This window comes from Petaurus breviceps, unplaced genomic scaffold (assembly GCF_028583685.1).
Source record: "Petaurus breviceps papuanus isolate PSGF00001 unplaced genomic scaffold, PetGlider_PUasm1.0 37, whole genome shotgun sequence".
In the NCBI taxonomy this organism is placed as follows: domain Eukaryota; kingdom Metazoa; phylum Chordata; class Mammalia; order Diprotodontia; family Petauridae; genus Petaurus; species Petaurus breviceps.
The window spans coordinates 20,396,783-20,418,447 of NW_027186296.1; the positions used below are offsets into that span (position 1 = coordinate 20,396,783).

Sequence of the window (21,665 nt, forward strand, 5' to 3'; positions counted from 1 at the left end):
TAGACTTGAGTATTGATCGGTTATAACTTGCATTTATTGTGTGTTTATTTGGAAAACAATGTAATCACTATGACTTTAACTCTGTTATACAACAGATGAAACATATGCACACAGTTTTTCAAAATTTTGTCTTCTTTTCCTTATGCTTCAACCAACTCCATATTTTTATTCAATGCCCCCCAATTGCACTTGAGGCTATTACTGCTCCCCCTGGATCATTCTAGAGCTCCCCATGGGGCAGTATCACCCACTTTGGGAACTTATGCTCTAAGGATTCCACAAATAAACAAAGTTTGGGAACCTCTGTTCTAAACTATTTCACTTGGTAATTATCAGCTCCTATGGATACAATTATCATCTCTTAGGAAAATGATTCTCAGATTTATCCAGCCCTAAGCTCTCTTCTAACATCTCCAAATGCCTACTGGACATCTTAAACTGGATGTCTGATAGATATATTAAATTAAACATTTCTGAAATTGAACTTATCTCTTCCCCCAAACCCTCCCCTTCTTCATAACTTCCCCACTACTATCAAAGGCACCACTGTCCTCCCAGTCACCCTAGTTTTACAATCTAGGTATTATCCAAGACTCCTCCTCTCATATTCCACACCTCAATCTCATTTGTTGCCAATTCTATCAATTCTACCTCTGTAAATCCTCTCCTCTGCCACCACTATTACCCTGGTCCAAGTCACCTTATCTCCTCAAGCCTCAACAACTGAACTTGTTTTCTGGTTGTACTCTCTGACTCAAAGCTCTCCCTACCTTACTCAGCAATCAAATTATAGGCATAACTATATCACTCTCTTATTCAAAAAATTCCAATGGCTCCCTATTGCCTCCAGAATCAAATATAAAATCCTCCATTTGGGCTTTGAAAGCTTTTCATAACCTGGCCCTTTCCTATCTTTCCAGTATTTCGATACCTGACTCCCTTCTAATGACATTGGTTGGCTCCCTTGCTATTCTTGGACAAAGCAGTCTATCTCCTGATTGTGCATTTTCACTGGCTATCCCCATGCTCAGAATTTCTTCTTTCCTTGTTGATGATTCCTTGTTTCCCTAACTTCCTTCAAGTCTCACTAAAATCTTGCCTTCTGAAACAAGCCTTTCCCAATCACCTTTAATGCTAATTTCTTCCCTATATGATAATCATTTATATAGGCATGCATACAAACATACATGGGTGTGTATGTCTGTGTACATATGTGTATATATATGTAACATATATCATGCATGAGAGAGTTTTTACATAGCTGTCTGCACATTGTTTCCCCTATTAGATTGTCAGGGCATTGGGGGCAGGGACTGTTTTTGTCTTTCCTTAAACCCAAAATCTAACATGGCACCTGGCCCACAGCTGGTGCTTGATAATAGCTTTCTGACTTGATTTGATGACATATATTATTTCGCAATAACCCTGTCATATATGTACTATAGGTACTGTTCCATTCACTTAACAGATGAAGAAACTAAGGTGCAGAGTGATTAACTGACCTCTCCCAAGATTTCATAGCTAGTGAGTATCAGACGTAGAATATGAAGCCTGTTTTTCCTGCCTCTGTATAGTCTTGTTACTATTACACATTTCTGTCCCTTTTTAAGTAATAACAAAAAATAATTTTGAAATATTAATATTTTAAATTTATACTTAATTCTTGAATGAATCAATTAGCCAACAAACACTTATTAAGCATCTATGTACCAGGCACTGTGTTAAGTATTAAGGATAAAAAGCGAAAAATGAAACAATTGATTGACTTAATCAAGTTGATTGCAATAGAATTCTTAATCTGTCTCTCAAAGAAAGGTGTATTCAGAAGAAAACATATCTGCCAATTTCTATGAGCTTCAAATTATAGACTTCCTCATCTTAAAATTGTTTATTATTATATCGACAACTGACACAATGAAGAAAAATTGTTAATGCTATAATCCTGATGTTCTGTAAATAATCACTGTTAATTTTTGTTAATATCTGTAGAAATAACTATTTTATCTATAGAAATTATTATATAGTTACACTAGACTTGTTATGAAAAGTTTAGACAACTTTGTTATTCATTTAGTGATTCCAACTGATGATGCATTAATAACCTCAAAAAGTATAGTATTAATTATATTAAATTTCCATTAAAATTTTTATAAGTACATGGAATGATCTGCTTTTAGGCACAGCCTGATTTCTTTCTTCAATGGATTCAGTCTCTTATTTTCATATTTAAAAGTTTGCTACAACCAATTTGCTTCTACTCAGTTGTTCAATTCACATTTCTTAGGATCTTTTAATGCAGGAATTCTTAACACTTTTTTATGTCATGAACCCCTCTGGCAAGCTGGTGAGGCCTGTGGACTCCTCAAAATGACATTTTTAATGGATAAAATAAAATACATAAGACTGATTACAAAGGAAACCAATTATAATAAAACATAATTACAAGGATATTTTTTAAAAACAGGTCATTGACACCAGGCAAAGAATTGCTGCTTTAAAAAATTATCTGACAAAGTACATCCATAACAGAAATTCATTTCACAAGATTTATCTATAGAATTATAATTACTTACCTAAACATGCTTGCACAGATTTAAGATGAAGATGCCACATGTGAAGAATAGAATAATTATTACTGTCTTTTTCAATTACTACAAGAAAGAACTTTTCTGAAAAAGGTGGTGGACGGTATCCTATTAGTAAAATAAAGAGATGCTTCATTAATATGTTGTCAAAAATTTAAAAAACAAATACCAGTGACATTATACACAAGAGGGCAATAAATGGGTTTTTAAAAACAAATTGATATAATCTCATGAAAGAATAATATTTGTAGACATAACTATTTATTTTGCTATATCTCAAAAAATTAAAGTCTTTTTGAAAAAGAATGACTGACAAACAGGAGGGTGAACAAAAAACAAAACTTCCTTGGTTGTCAAACTCTTGCCCAAGTGCCTTTGATATGAGATCAAACTATCATTCAAATCAATAAACATCTCTGAAATGCCCATCATGTGCAGAGTACTGTGTTGGGCACCAAAGAAACAAAGATGGAAAATGATATAGTCTCTACAAGAATACAATAGGTACAGAAATTAATACAATTAATAAAACATGGGATGTGACAGGAACAAAAGGAAACCTAGTCAAAGAACTCTAGAAAATTTGAAGAGGGAGAAATCAGAGACGTTTTTGTGGATGAGATGATTCTGGAGGTGGGCCTCCAAAATAAAGGATTTCAACAGGAAATGATGGGAACAAAGTATGTCTAAGGATTTAAATGCTAAATTAAGGAATGTGCATGTTCGGCTGTGAGAAAATCAGGAGACAGCAAGATAAGATTGAGGAACAGCTAGCAATCAAGTCTGCCTATAATGGAAAAACGTCTAAAAAGAAAGCAATGTGAAACAAGCCTAGAAAAGCAGGATCATATATTTAGAAGCCATCAAGTCCAATCCTCTCAGCAAGGAAACTGAGGCAAAGAAAGGTAAAAGTACAGGGGCATGATTTGAAAGACATGTTACTTCCTGACTCCAAGGTCCTGCTTTCTATCCACCACTCCACATTATCTCCTATAAGAATGAAGCCTGTAGAAGGCCTTAAACAGGGGCAGCCAGGTAGCACACTGAGTAAGAGCACCGGCTCCAGTGTCAGGATGACCTGGGGATCAAATCCGGGCTCAGACACTTAACCCACCCAGAAACACCGGGCCGTGTAACCTTGAGCAAGTTACTTAACCCCAATTGCTTTAAAGAATAATTCAGTGAGTAGAGAAAAGGCAACACGTGAAAAATTTTTGGAATGTAAAGTGACAGGACCTCTACAAAATGTCTTCCAAGACAAGTGCTATATAAAGCTTAAAGCACTACATGAACATAAGCTGTTATTTGGGACAAGGACAATACTGTTTTTAATCTTTGTAAACACATACCTTGCACATAACAGAGTAGGCACTAAATAAATACTGGCTGTATTAAACTGAACATACCCAAACAAAAACCTAAAAACTTAAGAGGGAAACAATAACTTGGAACTTTTGTCTCAGGTAATATCTCCAATACTCCATGCTTTATTACTTTTAATTTTACTTCAAAAAATATGATTTTCCTTGATAGAGAAGCAGTACTGATACATATCTGCTTATTGGCCAAAATTAGACATCTTAACAAAATTATTTAGTGTATGTGTCATAAATTATTCCAGGGATTTCTAGTATTTTATAAAGGCCATACAAAGATACAGTGAACTTTTTTTTTACAAAATTAAAGAAATTTAATCTAGACTATGTTGGAAGGTACCTTGAGATGGTTGGAAAAATATTTCTGTTTCCTTCTGCTCCGTGTCCACCTTAAGTGGTTTATATCCTATAATGAAATCTTCTTGAAAAACATGAAGTAACTGTGTATTTGAGCCACACTATAAACACCAAAAAGAGAAATGTTAATATTCTTGTACTTCAGGCCCACCTACCCTCCCTGCAAACACATGCTCACTCGCTTTCACTCTTTCTCGACATAAAAAGACAGAATTGCTACCAACTAGGGATAAAAAAGACCTTGGATATCAAATCATCTCTTATTTTTAAAGGAAAACAATTTATATGTATATATACACATATGTACATATATATATATATATATATATATATACATATTTAAAAGTTTAACAAATTTCTCAATCAAGGAAAAAAATAGCTATATTCCAGAATCTGAGACTGAATGCAACCTGAGAGCTTAAAGATTAAGACAGAATGGCAGGGGGGGGCTCATTGTTACCCTTAAAAGTAAAGACCTATTTTCTGATATCCCTCATTTACTGAACATATTGCATGCAGTCCTTGGAAATTCAAGAATCACTAATGAAGGTCTATAGTGATCGTGACAGACCCAGACATCTCCTGTTACACTGCCCACTGTGCTAATTAATTTAGTACACTGCTCTTGTCCAGGGAAGGTTAATAAATTGTTCAGTACTAGAATTCAATTTTCTCCATGAAGGAGTGAACTTTTGCCTCCTAACTTGCTGACCTGCTAAACAGCAAAAAAGAAATGATAAAGAACTTTGTTTTTCAGAGTCTCTAGGAAGACTAAGGAAATACTGATCCCCTTCAAATTCTATTAAGTAGACACTGAAGCCAAAGACAGCCTAGCTTGTCACTAGCCAAAAGGGAAAATTGTTCTGTATACCTGCTTCTGCACCTCCCCTGAGCTGAGAATAAGAAATGCAGTAATGGCTTTTTTGACCTTTCTAAAGATTAGCAATTTGATATTGGTTGCCTCCAGTCCCTTTTAGTTCCAGGTCATGAAGCTTACAGTACTTGTGGCTTACAGTACTGCCCTGAGTTGGGACGTGGGTTTCCTTCATCCTGTTAGAGAAAAATGGTCATATCTGTCTAAGGTACCTTAGACAAATGTAAGAGCCTAGTTGAAGGGTACACCTAGGGAAACCAAGATCCTGTTGGTTTTGTTTGAGTCTTTTTGCATAAAATGTTCTGAACTCCCTTGCCAAATAAATATTTCCAATTTGGGAAATAATTTTGTAGGTCTTGGTTTAGAATTTAAATCCTAGTTCTGCCACTTAATACCTGTGTGACTTTGGGCAAGGACCTCAAATTCCTTGTAAAATGAAGGGGATGCATCAGGTCCCTCCCAGCACTTACTTTCTAGGGACCACCTAGACAAAGCTAAACGTGGTACCTAGTATCTCTGGTCACCTCCATGTTTCTAACTTCAAGAACAAAGCATTTCTTGTGGCTTACAGCAAGAGGATAATATCCATTACTTCTTAAGCAATGTCTAGGAGGGTTTTTTGGATCATTTAGTCTGTCAAGGATAGAAAGAAGGCCTACATAGCTCTCTGCCACTGACTGCCATACATGCATATTCAATTAATTTTGGTTGTCTCAGTGAAGAGAACCTGGTGTTTCTAGCAACAGAAATCTAACTGCTTGAAGACTAAGTCTTAAAACTATAATCCTGAAAGTTTTAGAAGTCTCATCATACCTACTGCTCTGCTCTCAGGTTGGTTATAAAAAGAAAAGGATGCACCTGCCTTGGGTACAATCTATATAATACACCAAAGATCAGTTTGCAGGGGCCAGGTGAACAGTAAACCTAATTCAGTTTTTGAGATTGAGGAGACAAAAGGCACCTTGTAGAGTGAAGGAACCTGGATTCAACCAATGTCTGTCAAGGATCAGACTATCTATAATGTGTGTCAAGGAAGAAAATGACAATCCATTCCATCTTAAGTAACAATGTGAAAAACTCCTTCATGCTCCAGGTTCCCTTATTTTGATCAGGTTCTCTAATTTTGAGTTATTAATCCCAAAATGATGAACTGTTATTCTCTAATGGAAAGATATGGGAATATTTCCAGGGGCAGCTGAGAAAGTAGTCTAAGTTAACCACAGATATTGAAATATCTTTAAGTCTTGAGGGGCTGCATAAGGTGAAGAATAAAGGTGAAGGCTCTTTCAGCACCAAGTATATCAATATTTCCCTCACTTAGTTAAGTTCCTCAAATTCAGAGAAAGAACATAAGACAGGCAAGGCCTTGGACTTTAGCAGGGCTACATCTAGGGTGGCAAGATTTATTCATATTAGGTTACTCTCCTCTAAGAAGATATTTGGTGGCAGGCATCTTGATGGATTTCAAACTATATTTACAAGTACAGGGTCCCAGGCTAAGCTTACAGCTATAGAGGATAAATGAGGCATTATCTAGATGGCGTGTACAAGAATTCTTTACTTTGTAACTACAGCCCTGGGCTAATAAAATAGAAGGGATGGAGAGATACTATTCCTATCATTGAGTTTGCCCCCACCCTCTCTAGAGGGGAGAATAAGGCTGGTTGGTGGCAAAGGGGAGGGCTTACTAGCTGGAAAAAGCAGGAAAAGAGGAAAGACATCTAGTTTTTAACCCTTCACCTCACCTGAACTTCAATGTACTTAAGAGAAGAATAAGAAGAATTCCCTTGTGATTATCACCAATACCACCCCGTATTACACGCAGCTACCTATGGACCACAGTGGGTGGAATAATGAGTTCAAATCTAGTCTCAGACATTGAACAAGTCACTCAACCTGTTTGCCTCAGTTTCCTCATCTATAAAATGGGGATGACAACAGTACCTACCTTGCAGGGTTGTTGTGAGGATCAAATGAGATAACAATTGTAGACTGCCTACCACACAGTAAGTATCATATAAGTGTTAATTATTATCACTGTTGTTATTGTTATTTTTACTTCCTTGGGTTGCTTTGAGGATCAATTAAAAAAATATTTCTAAAACATTTAGCACAGGTCCAGCCATATAAGGGATGGTTATGTAAAGCTAAATATTATTCTATTAATACTGATTAAGACAAGTAGGTCATATGATAAAAGATAAATAAAATGGGGTTAAAAACTTTTTAAGGCAGTGCAGTCAGGAACATTTTAGCTAATTTAGTATATAAGTGATGATTCTTCCCTTCTTAGAAACATTCTCACATGTAACAAAATTTTCTAGCTCCCATGGAGTTTTTGCTAGCTCTCCATTTCATCAAGGAATTCCTTATAACAATCACAAGGGCCAACAGAAGCATTGTAAAGGAGTTCTGCTTGAAGGGCAAAAATGTGGTTTCTGTAGTTGCTCCCTGAAGAGCTCAGAGTTTTATGGCAGTGAATCTCTTTCCTCAGTAATGTCACAAGCCAGATCTGGGCTTGAAAGACCAAATAGGAACTCAATTTTCCTTGGTATCAGTAATCATTAGGCCTTAACCCAATATTTTTTTCATCATTTAACAAACATTATTAGTACCTATTATGTAACAATAGTTCTGATATTTCTATAACACTTTAAAGTCTACAAAGCACATTATTTACATTATCTCTTTTCACCCTCAAGAACAACAGCTCTGGTTTACTATTTGAGGAATGTAAGCATGCTTAACCGCAGAACCTCAGTCTCTTTACCTGTAAAATGAAAAGATTAGACTAGAAGGCCCTTGAGTTACTGTCCCACTCTAGGTGTATGAACACTGTAAAGTCTTACAAGGCATTATCTCTATTTTACAGTTGCAAAACTTGAGGCTTAGAGAGATAAGAGGCTTGCCCAAGGTCACACAGCTAGTAAATGTCAGAGGTAGAATTTTAACTCAGATCTTCCTGACTCCAAATCCAGCACTCTGTTCACTATACCAGCTTGTTTTTAACAACTCCCCATATAGACAAGACCCTGGGACTGGACTTTGAGATTATGTTAGTCCTTAGGAATCCTATATTTGCATATTGATAAACAAAATATCATTTGTTTAAAAACTCAGCAAGATAACTCACCTTCTTTTATTTCACTCTGACCTAAATTCCTGACTGAAATTAGAATAATTTAAGCTCTCTGATCTAAAATTAACACAACAAAGTTGAATTTTTTAAGTTCTAACACAACATAGTCATGTTTAATATTATTTTAAAATTTTATATGCACAGTAAGATTTCACGTTTCTTCAAGATTCAACATCAAGGATATTTATTTTCTTCTGTTTCCCTAAACTGGAACACAAATGCCACATCCAAGCCTTTCCTTGTGGAATACCATGCAACTTTTAGAGTCACTCTCATTCCATAAAGTTCACAGGAATACAATTCTGTGCTTGGCTAGTGAATAGATATCTTTCTATCAAACTTTTCATGTTTTGATCTTCCTAACTTCAACCAGTTTTTAACTGGATCACAAGATTTCAGTGTTGGAAGAGAACTTAAAAGATATAAGTAATAAGTCTAACACTCTCCAGACCAGGAGTTCTTAACTTTGGGGTCTGGAAATTTCTTTTTAAAAATAATCTGATGACTCTATTTCAATATAATTGGCTTCCACATTTCATTTTATGCATTTAAAAACATTATTCATCAAAGGGGTACATTACACAAACAAGGTTAAGAACCTCAGCTTGTATACCATGCTGCCTACTTTAAATAATAAATCTTAAAAATACTTCTATATTTCCTTTATGTTATACAAAAGTATATATCTAATTTAATGCCCCCAAACAGCTATTTTAAATATAGTCAATATATTCAAGAATATGCCAATTTATACCTATTTCAGTTTATCCAAATAACATGAATACTTTACTGTGACTAAACGCGTAATATGAATATCATTAGGGAAATTCACTTGTCTACATATAACTCTGTAGGTCTGCTTTGATCTTTTATCACATATACCAAGTTTCACAACCCTACTTTTCTTTTTTAAATGCCTCACCATTTTGATAGATCAAAACTCTATCTTTAAGGTTGAACAGTAGTCATGTAATTAATACTAAATTTCATGTATATTTTCAAATTAATCCCTATCCTACCTGTATTTTCACACAATTCTCCCTAAAAAACTTTCAGGTGATTTAAGTCAAAACACTGTAAAAGCTAGCGTTTCTTTCCACTAAAATGAAAAAGCTCCTCAAATTAGTTTCCTTTACATAGGAAAAGACTACACAGTCTGAACCTAAATGCAGTCTCAAGGCAGAAGGACCAGATTCATAGCTATTCTACTCCCAGAAGCCAAATTCCTTTACAAGAGGCAACAGTCTTACATCCCCAACCTAAAAAGAGAATAATTCCACTGTGTTGCTAATCAAGATTTGACAGGACTTAGGATAAAAAAAGACTGTTGTGAAGGTAAAATTCAATAACAGCTATAGAAGCAATTTTTAAGTATATTTATACCATCATTTCATTAGCATTTATTTACTTGGTTAGTTATTGCATCGAGCTCAATAATGCATCCAGGTCGAGCAGTAGACTGCTGGCTCACAATATTGAACACTTCTCCAATAAGTTTCTGAAATGAGATATTGATTAAAAGCTTATCATTATATTGTTATTACCACTGATATTCCAATTACCTTACACACAATAAGCATTTACTATCTATTCACTGAATAATGGAGATTGTGCAAGAAAGCCACTACTTATTAGTAATAGTAATAAAATTTGTAACATTCTTGTTAATAGAACCAAGAAATATTTTACTTTTCCATTATAATCATTTAATAAATCAGCAGTAAGCGCTACATTTCACATATTACATATACAACATATCTTCTTCATAAAGTAATTAATTACCCAGCCATGATGGTCCCCACATTAACTTTTGTGTCACACAATTTTTCATTCATATCAGTCAACAGCATTAATTAAGTGTTTACTATGTGCCAGACACTATGCTAAGCCCTAGAAATACAAAGAAAAATAAATAAATAAACATCCCTGCTCTCAAGGAGCTCCTAGTCTAATGGGGGAGAGACAGCATACAAACAAGGTATATGTAGGATAAATTACAGATAAGAGGAAAGGCACCAGGATTCAAGAAGGATTGGCAACAGTTTCTTGCAAGTGAGTCTTTAGTAAAATGAATATCATTCTCTTCTTGCTGAAGTATATACCTGGCCTTCCCATTTTGAGTAAGGGCAAGAACTGTGGTTTCTACTTCTTCTGTATTCTGCTCTGTACCTATTACAGCAGACTAAGAATAAAATGGGCAACAAATAACTGTCTGATGAAATGAACTGAACAATATGTGAGGAGCAGAACTACCAATAAAGTCTAGATTTCCTTCTTTCAAATTCAAAAGCCATGCAAAATGCTTGGTTATGAAAGGGGATGGATAGGATGCCTTAGGGAATGAGTAATGGCAGATGTTGGTGATACACAGAAGCAACAGCTCATCATGGAGGCTTGAAGAATCTGATTTGGAATCATGAGACCTGGATTTAAATAACACTTTAAGATACCTGTGATCTGTACAACCCAGGGGATGTTACTTTACCAAAGACCTTCCCTATAAAAATAGGAATAACAATACCAACCTCACAGGGTTCTCACATATGAACTATTAATAAAAAAGCATGATCATAGTTTAGGCAATAGGTGAATCTTTAGCAAAATAAATCAAGCCTCCAAGTGATAAGAGTAATATATGAGACATTTGGAGAAAAAAACAATTTCCTCTATCTTGCTTTATTTAAAATATTCGTGGTATTTGTTTAAGCACTTCTATATCTACTTTGTATAAGATTCTTGAAAGAAGAACTGTGACATTTTGTCTTGTCTTTCCCTCACTGAATAGCACAGTACATCGTATATGTCAGTTTCTGAATAAATGTTTGTGGAATGAATGTTGAATAAATGTTATGTATGAATATTATTTCTATAAATGTCCTTTGGGGGCCTTTAAATGGACATCATGAGAAATAATGATCTGTGACAAACATACCGTGTTTCCCCGATAGTAAGACACTGTCTTATTAATTTTTTTGGACAGAAAAACACCAGAGGGCTTATTTTCAGGGGAGGGCTTATTTTAATGAACATTGACAGCAATTTTAATAAACAGGTAAATGTGAACAAAAAAATGTACCTTTATTCAATAAGCAAATCACTGGGGATGACGCGCTCACTGCTGCAGCTCTGATTGGATGCAGCTCGGAGAGCAGCGTGCGTTTCATGGGAGGGGGGGACGGTGCATACAGAGGGTACTGTAATGTAGCGTGTAGCGCAGGGGATCACCTCCACTACAGTAGCAATCTCAATAGGGCTTATTTTCGGGGGAGGGCTTATTTTAGAGGAATCTTACACAGTAAGGGGAGGGCTTATTTTCGGGATAGGTCTTATTATCGGGGAAACACGGTATGTTCATGAAGAACAAAGTACATGAAGAATATTCACTCAAATACAGATTAAACAAAGGAAGGATTTTAGAACATGTAAATATGGAATCTACATACCCACTCTCCTCATGCCCCCCTCCACCAAAAATAATGAAAACTTACTGAGGATTCTGGGTCTGAAAGTTCATCAAGCAACTTTCTGGCATCTACTACAGCTTGATACAATCTCAATTTTTTTCCATCAGAAGCAACAAAGCAAGCACTGGCAGAATTGCAGTATGTACCTAAAAAGAAGGGTTTTGAGGCAGGGTTGGGGAGGTGAAAGGTAACTGCATTATCAAATGTTTTCTTTTTAACTCCTGGGATAAATACTACTGTATAACTCTCTTAAAATAATTATATCATATTTCATATTAATAGTAGGACAAATGTAAGCAATTCTAAACAATAAAAAGAAAATGAAAGCAATAAAATAATCCATGAAAAACTGATACATTTTTAAAAACTGAATGAATAGCTATTGACAAATAGCTAAAAATGTCTGCATTTTTAAAAAGTTTTCCTACTACCTGAACTTCAGATAGTGTCCTTTTAACATTTATCAACAAATAAAAATTATTCTGTTTACTAAAAGAGCTTTAATTAAAAACATTAGCAAGCATAATTGTGTCATAAAAATTCACATTTTAAACAAAAAAAGTTATTATAAAAATAATCATCCCAAAATAAAAATATTTTAAGATAGCACTTACCTAGACAATAGCTGGGAATAAGAGTTGGAAGCCAAGCTACATTAGAAAAGGCAGAAGTGTGGAGAGAGTTGATTCGCGCCAATTCAGATACTCCCCCAGTATATGACAAAGGTCCTATTGGGTCTACACGCCACAGAATTAGCTCACTGTAGATTGCATTTGGGTCATGAAATGTACGAGTGGCTGCATTTCTAAGGGGTTCTTTAGATGAACCCTTAATGTGCTTTACAAGATTCGTGACTCTACTTAGTTTAGTGTCTGACTCCCAAAGACTATCTGATTCAGGGGTCAGCACAGCATTATGATGAGAGGATGTTAATAATAATGGCAAAACTGAGTGACAAGCCAGATCATTGAGATGAAACCGGTGACCACAATATCTGAATTTGTGAGATACAGTTAGCACAGTGGTAAAGGCAGATTTATCAGCAAAAGTAACTGCCCATTGATTTAAAGATCCATCAACATGTTTGGAGACCATCATTACTACAGGAACTGCAATGTTCACATTCATGCTATCATGTCCGGAGCTTGGTTGGGATCCAAGAACATCATCAGTACTCTTCTCTTGATGCCACAGTGTATTAGTCATATCTTTAGCAGCATACATCATAATATTTTTGCTGAGAGAACTGGCATCCCCAGAGGGAAATGCAACAGGGATCCGAGAAGAAAATGAAACCTAAAAAAAAAAATTATGACTTAAAAATTGTTTTTAAAAAGAATTACAAAGTTGCTATAATTACAACTATAAACCAATAGAACATCTGAGGCAATAGTCAATAAAAGAGCCAGCAACGAAACCAAAAGCTTCAGATAATTATACATAAATGCACAAAATAAGGGTAAAAGAGTGAACAAGAGCGCCTACTGAAATAAATCATAAGAAGTAATATCAAAAGGGTGGCTTAGGTGGTGCAGTGAATAGAGCACCGGCTAGAGTCAGGAGGACCTCTGTTCAAATCTGGTCTCCGACACTTAACACAAATACTAGCCATGTGACCTTGGGCAAGTCACTTAACCCCAATTGCCCTCCAAAAGCAAAAAAAAAAAAAGTAATATCAAAATGGAGGGCCAAAAATAATAAAAATACATGGATTTAAATATTTATTTTTTAAAATATACTAAGTTTGACAAATAGGTAAACAAAGATTCCAAGAGACGGACTTCATAGATCCTGAAAAGATTCACCTCACTCAAAAGGAACAGAACAGAATTTTTTTATGGGGAGGGGTTCAGGATGGCGTAACATTGAAGGTACACACCCTACTCAGGTTGACAGAAAGATGATTATTGGATGACGGCAATAATCTAACTATTCAACTCTTATTTTGACCCTGTTTTCTATTTTAAGGAGGATGATTTTTTTTTTACTATGAATAAATGAACAAAAAAATAGTGATAGCAAGAGCAGAAATCTGAGATAACTGAGGAGACAGACAACATTCAGCTGCCCTCAATCAGATCAAGTCACCAAATCCAGGTGAACTACATCTCAGAGCACTACAGCAGAAATGACTGTTCAACCACGGGCAGCAAACTTTAAAGGATTTTTAAGAGAAGAAAAGGTGCTTCAAGAATAGAGAAGAAAAATGTCCTAATATTAACAAAAGGGAAATGTCAGTAGGGTATGGCTAGCCCAATTTCTGATACATAATAGACACTTAATAAATGTTTGTTGATTGACTTCCATTAGTAGTAATGTTCTAGAACACATTATTAAAGGGATAGTTTGTGAGCTCTTAGAAAAAGAAATAGTAAAGGGCACTAAAATCCAGCATGATTTAACCCAAAACAGATGCCAAACTAACCTCATTCCCTTTTTTGACAGAGTAATTAAAGTGGTAGATATGGGGAACACTATAGGCATAGTATAATTAGATCTAAGCAAAGAATCTGACAAAGTGCCTCATGATATCTTGCAGGAAAGATGGTGGTACATGGGCTGGATTATGTACCATTATGGACTCCAAGTTGGCTGAAAAAAACTCAAAAGATAATTATTAAAGGGATGACATCAACCTGGAAGGAGGCTAGCACAGTACCCTAGGAAATAATCCTAGGGTCAAAATTCAAATATTTTAACCAAGATCCCAGTGATGAAAATGACATGTTGGTCATATAAGATAAAGCTAGGAAAGACAGCTTAACACACCAAATGAGAGAGAAAAAAATAGCCAAGACTCTTGACAAGCTAGAACAACGAAATGGGGAAAAAAGAATAAGACAAAATTTAATAAACATAATAAACTACGCTTTAGTTTAAAAAACTAACTCCACAAGATCTTCAGGTAGAATGTGATCAGTCAGCATTTCCTATGGAAAAAGACCTGAAGGTTTTAGTAGATCATTAGATTAATCTCAGTCAACAGTGTAAAATGGCAAATGATAAATTTAATACCATCCTAGGTATGATGAAGAGAGGCACAGTGCCCAGAACAAAGGACTTTATAGTTCCACTATACTCTGTCCTAGTTAGACTATATATGTAATATTGTGTTCTTGACTGCATATATTTTTAACAAAATATAAACAAGCTGGTGCACATCCAGAAGAACGTGACCAGTACAATAAAAGAATGGGAAAATATGCTACACAAAGATCCATCAAAGAAGATGTTCTGCCTGAAGAGAAAATTTAAGGTGGACATAAAATCAAGGTTAAAGTATCTAAAGGGATTAAACTGATTCTGCTTGGCACCAAAAGCAACAGATGCAATGTAAAGAAGCTTCTAAGAAGCAGAATGAAACTTGATGGAAAAATAAACTGTTCAAAAGTGAAGAGGGATGTTTTCAGAAGTGGCAAGTTCTCCTTCAGTAGTTGTCTTCAATCTAAAGCAAAGATAACCTCTTGTTGGAAATATATGAGTCAGTGTCTGGGGATGAACTAAAATAGATTCTGAGGTCCCTTATACTGCTGAAATTCTAAGTTAAGGCAGTAAAAATATTTTATTTTTTTCATGAGTCTTCCAAAATTGGTCTTTTACAATGTTCCCTTGATAAATCAATTGTTGATTACTCATAAATTACTAGCATCTCTATCTACAGCTCAGCAGGAGCTGGAAGGGAAAGAAGCTTGAGATTTATACCTTTCAAAAAAACACATGGAACCAGAAAAAAACAAGTTCTAATCTTGTTAGAGGAAGAAGGGAAATATCTGTGTAAGATGGTGTCAGATGGATAGCTTTTTGGCTTCTCAAGAGTGAGGTTTTAAGAGTGGTTTATTTTATCTAAAGAGTTGAGAATTCATAGACAGCCATACATATTCAAAGTTATTTACACAAAAGTATGCCAAAGTTAAAAAAAAAAAAAGAAAGGGTTGAAGCTTATCTAGTTTTGTTGAATGTGAGTCAATGTTTACCTTTAAGTAGTTTGGAAAATTAATACCTAATGATATACTCTTGTTTATGGGGTCTGTAAACATGTTAGTGGCTACAAATGAAATATTTTGTTAGTTTTGAAAAATAGTTCATATACATATTTTAGGAGTTTGTTATTTTTAAAAGAAATGAAATATTTGCTTCTTTGGGAAAATATACCTGAACTTGTCTAAATATTCCTGGGTTGTATTCATCCAAATACTTAACATGCCACACCAGAAAGGTGCCATCAATGGGGTGGATTGTGAAAAGCATATCTGGATTCCTGTTCCATTCAGTAAGAAGCATTTCAATCTTCCGATCTAATAAGACTGTAGGAAGTGGCATTGGCATACTGGCTCGGGTATAAGCTCTAGGACTCCCCTCCCGTTCTCCATCTTCATGTTCCGATGATCCTGTGCCTGTTTCAGATTCTCTATCCAAGGATAATTCTGAATACAAAGAAGTAAAAAGGTATACAGAGTAATTCTGATGCCAACAAACAATGAGGAAATACTATAGTATTAAAAAAAAAACTCACTCTTTTGAATATTCCTTATCTTAGTTATAATCTGGAAACAAGGAATGGCAATAACGTTTTCTATACTCTTTCAATGTGGTAAATGGGTTATTTCCCACCTAACACAAAATATTTCATTCAAGATACCATCAATGGTAATGGTTTCACAATATAATACCTAACTTCCAAAGTCATCAAAATAATTTAATGAGGCATTAAAATTCACTGTTAGTTCCAAGTGCATATTTTGTTCATTTAGCACTTCCATGCAATACAGCCTACTAGCAATCTTAGTAGTACCAAAAAAAATTAAAACAAAAGATACCAACCATGATCTAGCTTCATATGTAAGCCCCTCTCTCTCTCTTCTTGCAGTTCCTCCTCATCTCTATCTCCATAATTATTTTCATGTTCTACTTGCAGGTCAGAAAGTTTTCTTAACTGTTGCATAAATATTTCAGTAGAGGATGTAAAATGGAATTCTTTGTTGTTTAGCCAATGAACCACAAACCCCCCGTTTCCTTCATCAAAGTTAAATGCTGTTCCGGCTAGAACTGATGGAATATCTGTGGAAATAAATATGAGACTTAAATATACATTTTGTTTTTTAAAAAATATAAATTCCCTATACCTAAAGGAGAAAGAATTGTGAATTATATAGATAAATGAGTAATTAATTACTATAAGTAGGCTGTTGGTTAAACTGACAATATAGGACTTCATTTAATATAATGGTGAACATAACTTTGAAAATTAATCATCTAAGTCATAGTAAATTTCAAAAAAAAAAAAAAAATTATATATAAATTTCCAACCAGGATTGAATTTTCTCCTTTAGGTTAATTGAAATGGATTATCTGAAATGGTTCACATACTAAATGCATTTGAAAGTTAATTTTAGTTAATCTCAGGGTGCATGCTAAATATTAGCACAAAAAAAAAAAATCACTAACCTCACCAGTAAGAGACTTCTGTTTCAAAAGTACATGAAAGACAGGTAGAAAATTTCACCAAATACCATTAAAATATCTAGTTACATACAGTAAATATACATCCATGTCCTGATGTCCTGACCCACAGGTCATGCTAACACTTCTTAGATAACAAGAGTTGATAAACCACCAACAGCTGGGCCTTTACAGATAACTCAAGTAGTGTCTATCCACATTTCTTAAAGTGAAATATGGGGGGGGGGGGGGCGGGGGGCGGGGTGGATAATCTTCCTAGAGTGGTAGAATAGAAATAAAAAGATACTATACTACTAACTAAATAAAACAGATTTTAAAATAAATACTACCACTAGAAACACTATCACCCTTGGCACTACAGTACTAGATTAGAAATGGTAACAAGAAAAGAAAGCAAGAAAAATGAAAAGCAGTGGAAGTATTAAGGGAGAAAGTTGTATTAGTCAAACAGTGTGCCAAGGGGAAAACTGAAGCTCCAAAAGCCACAGCATCTTAAGGATTTACCTAAGCTTCCCAAGAGTCTAGACCATCCTAATTTAAGAAACAAAACCTTAAGATAATATACATCAATCTTAATTAGGGAGCATTTCAAGAAGCAACACAAAAATATAAGCAAGTTATTGTGTGCCAATGTATATAAAAGATATGATGCCACTTTTTACCTGTGAGAGGGTTGATACTTGCTGCAATATGAAAGTGACACAGTGCATTAGCATGATGGGAAATATGTCTTTGAACTTCATGGGTTCCCATCTGGTCAGGCATCAATTCAGTGTGAGTTACAAGAACAGAAGATCTTCTCTGACCTTTCCTTAAATTTTTCAAATGATGAATCGTCTGAAATAGTTTAAGAAAGTAACCTGTTAAGTAATTCTGGAAAGTCAAATATATAATTAATCACAGATTTTTACAATTCTCTCAGTTTTTCTCAGCAAAACTTGGGACCACCACCAACTAAGCTTTAACAGATAAGATTCTCGATAGGTTCATAACAACACAGGCCTCATTCTCCAGGCTTCTAATAAAATCTTCACAATACTAGGCACAAAACAGATGGCAACTGAACTTCTTCACAAATCTCTTTTGTGTAAAGGTTAAGGAGCACCATGATTTGCAGTATGTGGGCTCCCTTGGGTCATCAAGGAAAGAAGAAAATGTCCCCCGAATCTCACTATAAGGAAAATGAGGCTTTCCTCTTGCCAGCGTTCTCGGATGGCTCTTGGCAGACATCTACCTAGGGAAATATTATCTGCAATGTGGACAACTGAACTGATACTCAGTTGTGCTGGGCAAAAAAGTTACAGAGCTGTGAGGGAGCTTAAGAGGGCACTGAGTTCAACCATACAGAAATCACCTCTACAACATCCCTGCTTGAACACTAGTGGCAGCATCAGAAAATAACAATTCTAAATATAATTCTAGAGCAGAACTTATTACCTAAGTACAATGCCTTGCATTTGGTAAGCAAGTAATCAGTAAACATTTGCTAAATTTAACTGAACATGGGAATAACATGAAATATGTACCTACTGTATAGTATAGGGAAAAAAATCAACCATCAAAAAGAAACATTTATTGAATGAATAAAAAAGAATTTATTAAGTACTTATTACTATGCTAAGCACTAAAGGATACAAAACCAGAAGGAAGACAGTCCCTGCTCTCTAGAAAATCACATTCTTAGAGAAGGCAACACACACAGGATGTGTGCTGAAGTGCTCACAGAGGACTGATTCAGACAGAAAAATCAGTCAGTTAAGAAATACTTAACTAAGCTGCCGGGCACCGTGACCAGCTCTGGAGATACGAAGAAAGGCAAAAAAGGCCAGATCCTGCTTTCACAAAGCTCACAGTCCAGTGAAGGAGACAACATGAAAGTAGGGGATAATGAACAGAGAGAAAGGAGGCAGAGGGGATGAGGAAGAGAATTCTAGGGATCAGAGACTGCAAGAGAAAATGCCTAAGTGGGGAGAAGGACTTTCTTGTAGACAGACAACAAGGAGGTCATGTTTCCTTAGAGTAGATAGACCTCAGTATCCTGAACCTTCCTAAGTCTGTATTAAGATACTTGAGCAAATCACTTAACATCTTTCAGCCTCAATTTTCTCTGTAAAATTCCATCTGTAAAATGGGAATAATAATAGTACACTAATATGACTTATGAATCAACTTACCAATCAATTTCTAATACAGCAATCATCTCATAAAATTAGTTTGTCTGTGATATTTGTAATACTTGTAGGGCTATATCAGCAAAGTAAACCCATAAAGACTAGTTTATTTCTAACCACAAACTATATTTTCTATTTCAAGAGGCATCACTAGGTTTTCTTCTCTTCTCCGTTGACCTGTCTTAGGGATAACAGTAGGCGTGGTAAGTCAGCATATAGGTAAATTAATTCCACTTTTTGCCATTTTAAAAAGGAACTTTTAGGGGTGGTTAGATGGCACAGTTAATAGAGCACCAGCCCTGGAGTCAAGAGGACCTGGGTTCAAATCTGGCCTCAGACACTTAAAAACAAAAACTAGCCATGTGACCTTGGGCAAGTCACTTAGCCCCAACTGCCCTCCAAAAAGCAAAAAAATTTTAAAAAGGAACTTTTAAAGGAAAAAACCTCATATAAAAAAAAGTTAAAGGACCACAAACAGATCAAATTAAATAAATAACTTCTACTTCAACTTCAATTGTGCTTTATCACTGTAAAACCTAGAACTATAGATTCTCATGACTTACAAGGGAACTTAAAGGTCATCCTGGTCCTACCCTTTGCAAAAACATCCTCCACAACAACTCTGAGTGGAACTCATCTAGTCTCTACTTGAAAATTTTCTAGTACACAACTTGAGTGTTCCTTACTCTAATTGAAGAAGCAATCTTAAAATTTATTTGCACCTTTTATCCTTCAAGTGTCAAGTGAAAGATGCTTCTCTCCCCATTTATACCCTCAACCTGTGCTTAAATAAGGTCAAGAGATCATGTGAGCCCCAGGGTTTCCCTAAGAGTCTATTAAGATGTCTTTCTCAATCAGGATAGAATTCCTGCTTTGACTGAGCCCCTTCAACAGAGTTCAAGTTCATTAACTACTAGCATCTATATACAGAATAGGGTTCTCTAATATAGTAATTTTTATAACAAACTTCTGTAAAAAAATTTTCCTAGAAAATTTTAAAATATACCTTAAGTTTCAGAGTTTATACAGAGATTTCCTTACACTATCATTCTTGTCTTCTGGAAAGGACAGCCACTTACCCAGAGACCCTGGGTTTCTGCCTCTGTTCATTCTGAAGTGGTCCAGAAGCCATAAAGTTATAAGAATTGAAATGATAAGTGTAGTATTACTCCCCACCCCACTCCATGAAGGTTAGGCTAATTTTTCCTTAAAAAGCATTAAGATATTTCTCAAAAGTTGGTTGGCTCCCAGTACAAAGGCCTTACCTATTGGTAACAACTTCTCATCTCCTGTATACAAAGCAGCCATGAGAAGCCCCACGGGTTTCTGCGGCTTGGATGATAGATCTCAATGTAAACTCAAACAAAGAACTTTGACTCAGATGAACCATCTCTAGATGTCCTTAATACCTATCCTCATTGAATATCCTTCTCCTGCTATAGCTAAATAAGTATCTTTTTGTTAAGCATTCAATGACTCAAGAGTATTTTGTTTTGCTATAATATTTAAGCTAAATTATCAAAGAACAATCCTGAGTCAAGCCCAGACCAAAACAAAAGAAGATCAAGTTCATATCTAGTAGTTTAAATTTGGTCTATAGCTCCTGACTATAATCAACATGCTCCTTCCTAATTTTTAGCTCTGCATCATCTGTATACTTTTTAATTGCTGAATATATAAAGTAGCCTTTCCAAGATTCCAGTAAAACACTGAAAAGAAGACTAAGCTTGGTGAATAAACCAAAACATCTGTGATAATCAAAGCTTATCACAGATACTTTGCTTTTGCTGCAAGAATTTGGCCAAAGGGAGAATCCCACCTATGTCTCTTCCTCTATACAGGACAAAGTCTATCACAGGATTTTAATAATAATAATAATAATAATAAATTTAATAATAATAATTACTATTATATTCGTATTTATGTAGTACTTACTACCGTGTTTCCCCGATAAGACCTATCCCGAAAATAAGCCCTTCCCTTACTGTGTAAGATTCTTCTAAAATAAGCCCTCCCCCGAAAATAAGCCCTATTGAGATTGCTACTGTAGTGAAGGTGATCCCCTGCACTACATGCTACATTACGGTACCCTCTGTATGCACCGTTCCCCCCCCAGTGAAACGTACGCCGCGCTCCGAGCTGCATCCAATCAAAGCTGCAGCAGTGAGCGCGTCATCCTGTTCTTCCCCAGTGATTTGCTTGCTGGTACATTTTTTTGTTCACATTTACCTGTTTATTA

At 35.4% G+C, this 21,665-nt stretch overlaps 1 protein-coding gene across 3 annotated transcripts in view; it reads right to left on the reverse strand.

The window, feature by feature from the left end:
* The window catches only part of DMXL2 (Dmx like 2), a 156,256-nt gene that overhangs the window by 67,302 nt on the left and 67,289 nt on the right, over window positions 1-21,665 (reverse strand). For all 3 annotated transcript variants that reach the window (XM_069098053.1, XM_069098052.1, XM_069098054.1), the window contains exons 9-16: window positions 17,918-18,092; window positions 16,617-16,853; window positions 15,948-16,219; window positions 12,410-13,091; window positions 11,820-11,941; window positions 9,740-9,829; window positions 4,302-4,419; window positions 2,574-2,693 (exon numbers count right to left, since the gene is read on the reverse strand). In XM_069098053.1, coding sequence (XP_068954154.1) covers window positions 2,574-2,693; window positions 4,302-4,419; window positions 9,740-9,829; window positions 11,820-11,941; window positions 12,410-13,091; window positions 15,948-16,219; window positions 16,617-16,853; window positions 17,918-18,092 — 1,816 coding nt within the window. The remainder of the gene's footprint in view (window positions 1-2,573; window positions 2,694-4,301; window positions 4,420-9,739; window positions 9,830-11,819; window positions 11,942-12,409; window positions 13,092-15,947; window positions 16,220-16,616; window positions 16,854-17,917; window positions 18,093-21,665) is intronic.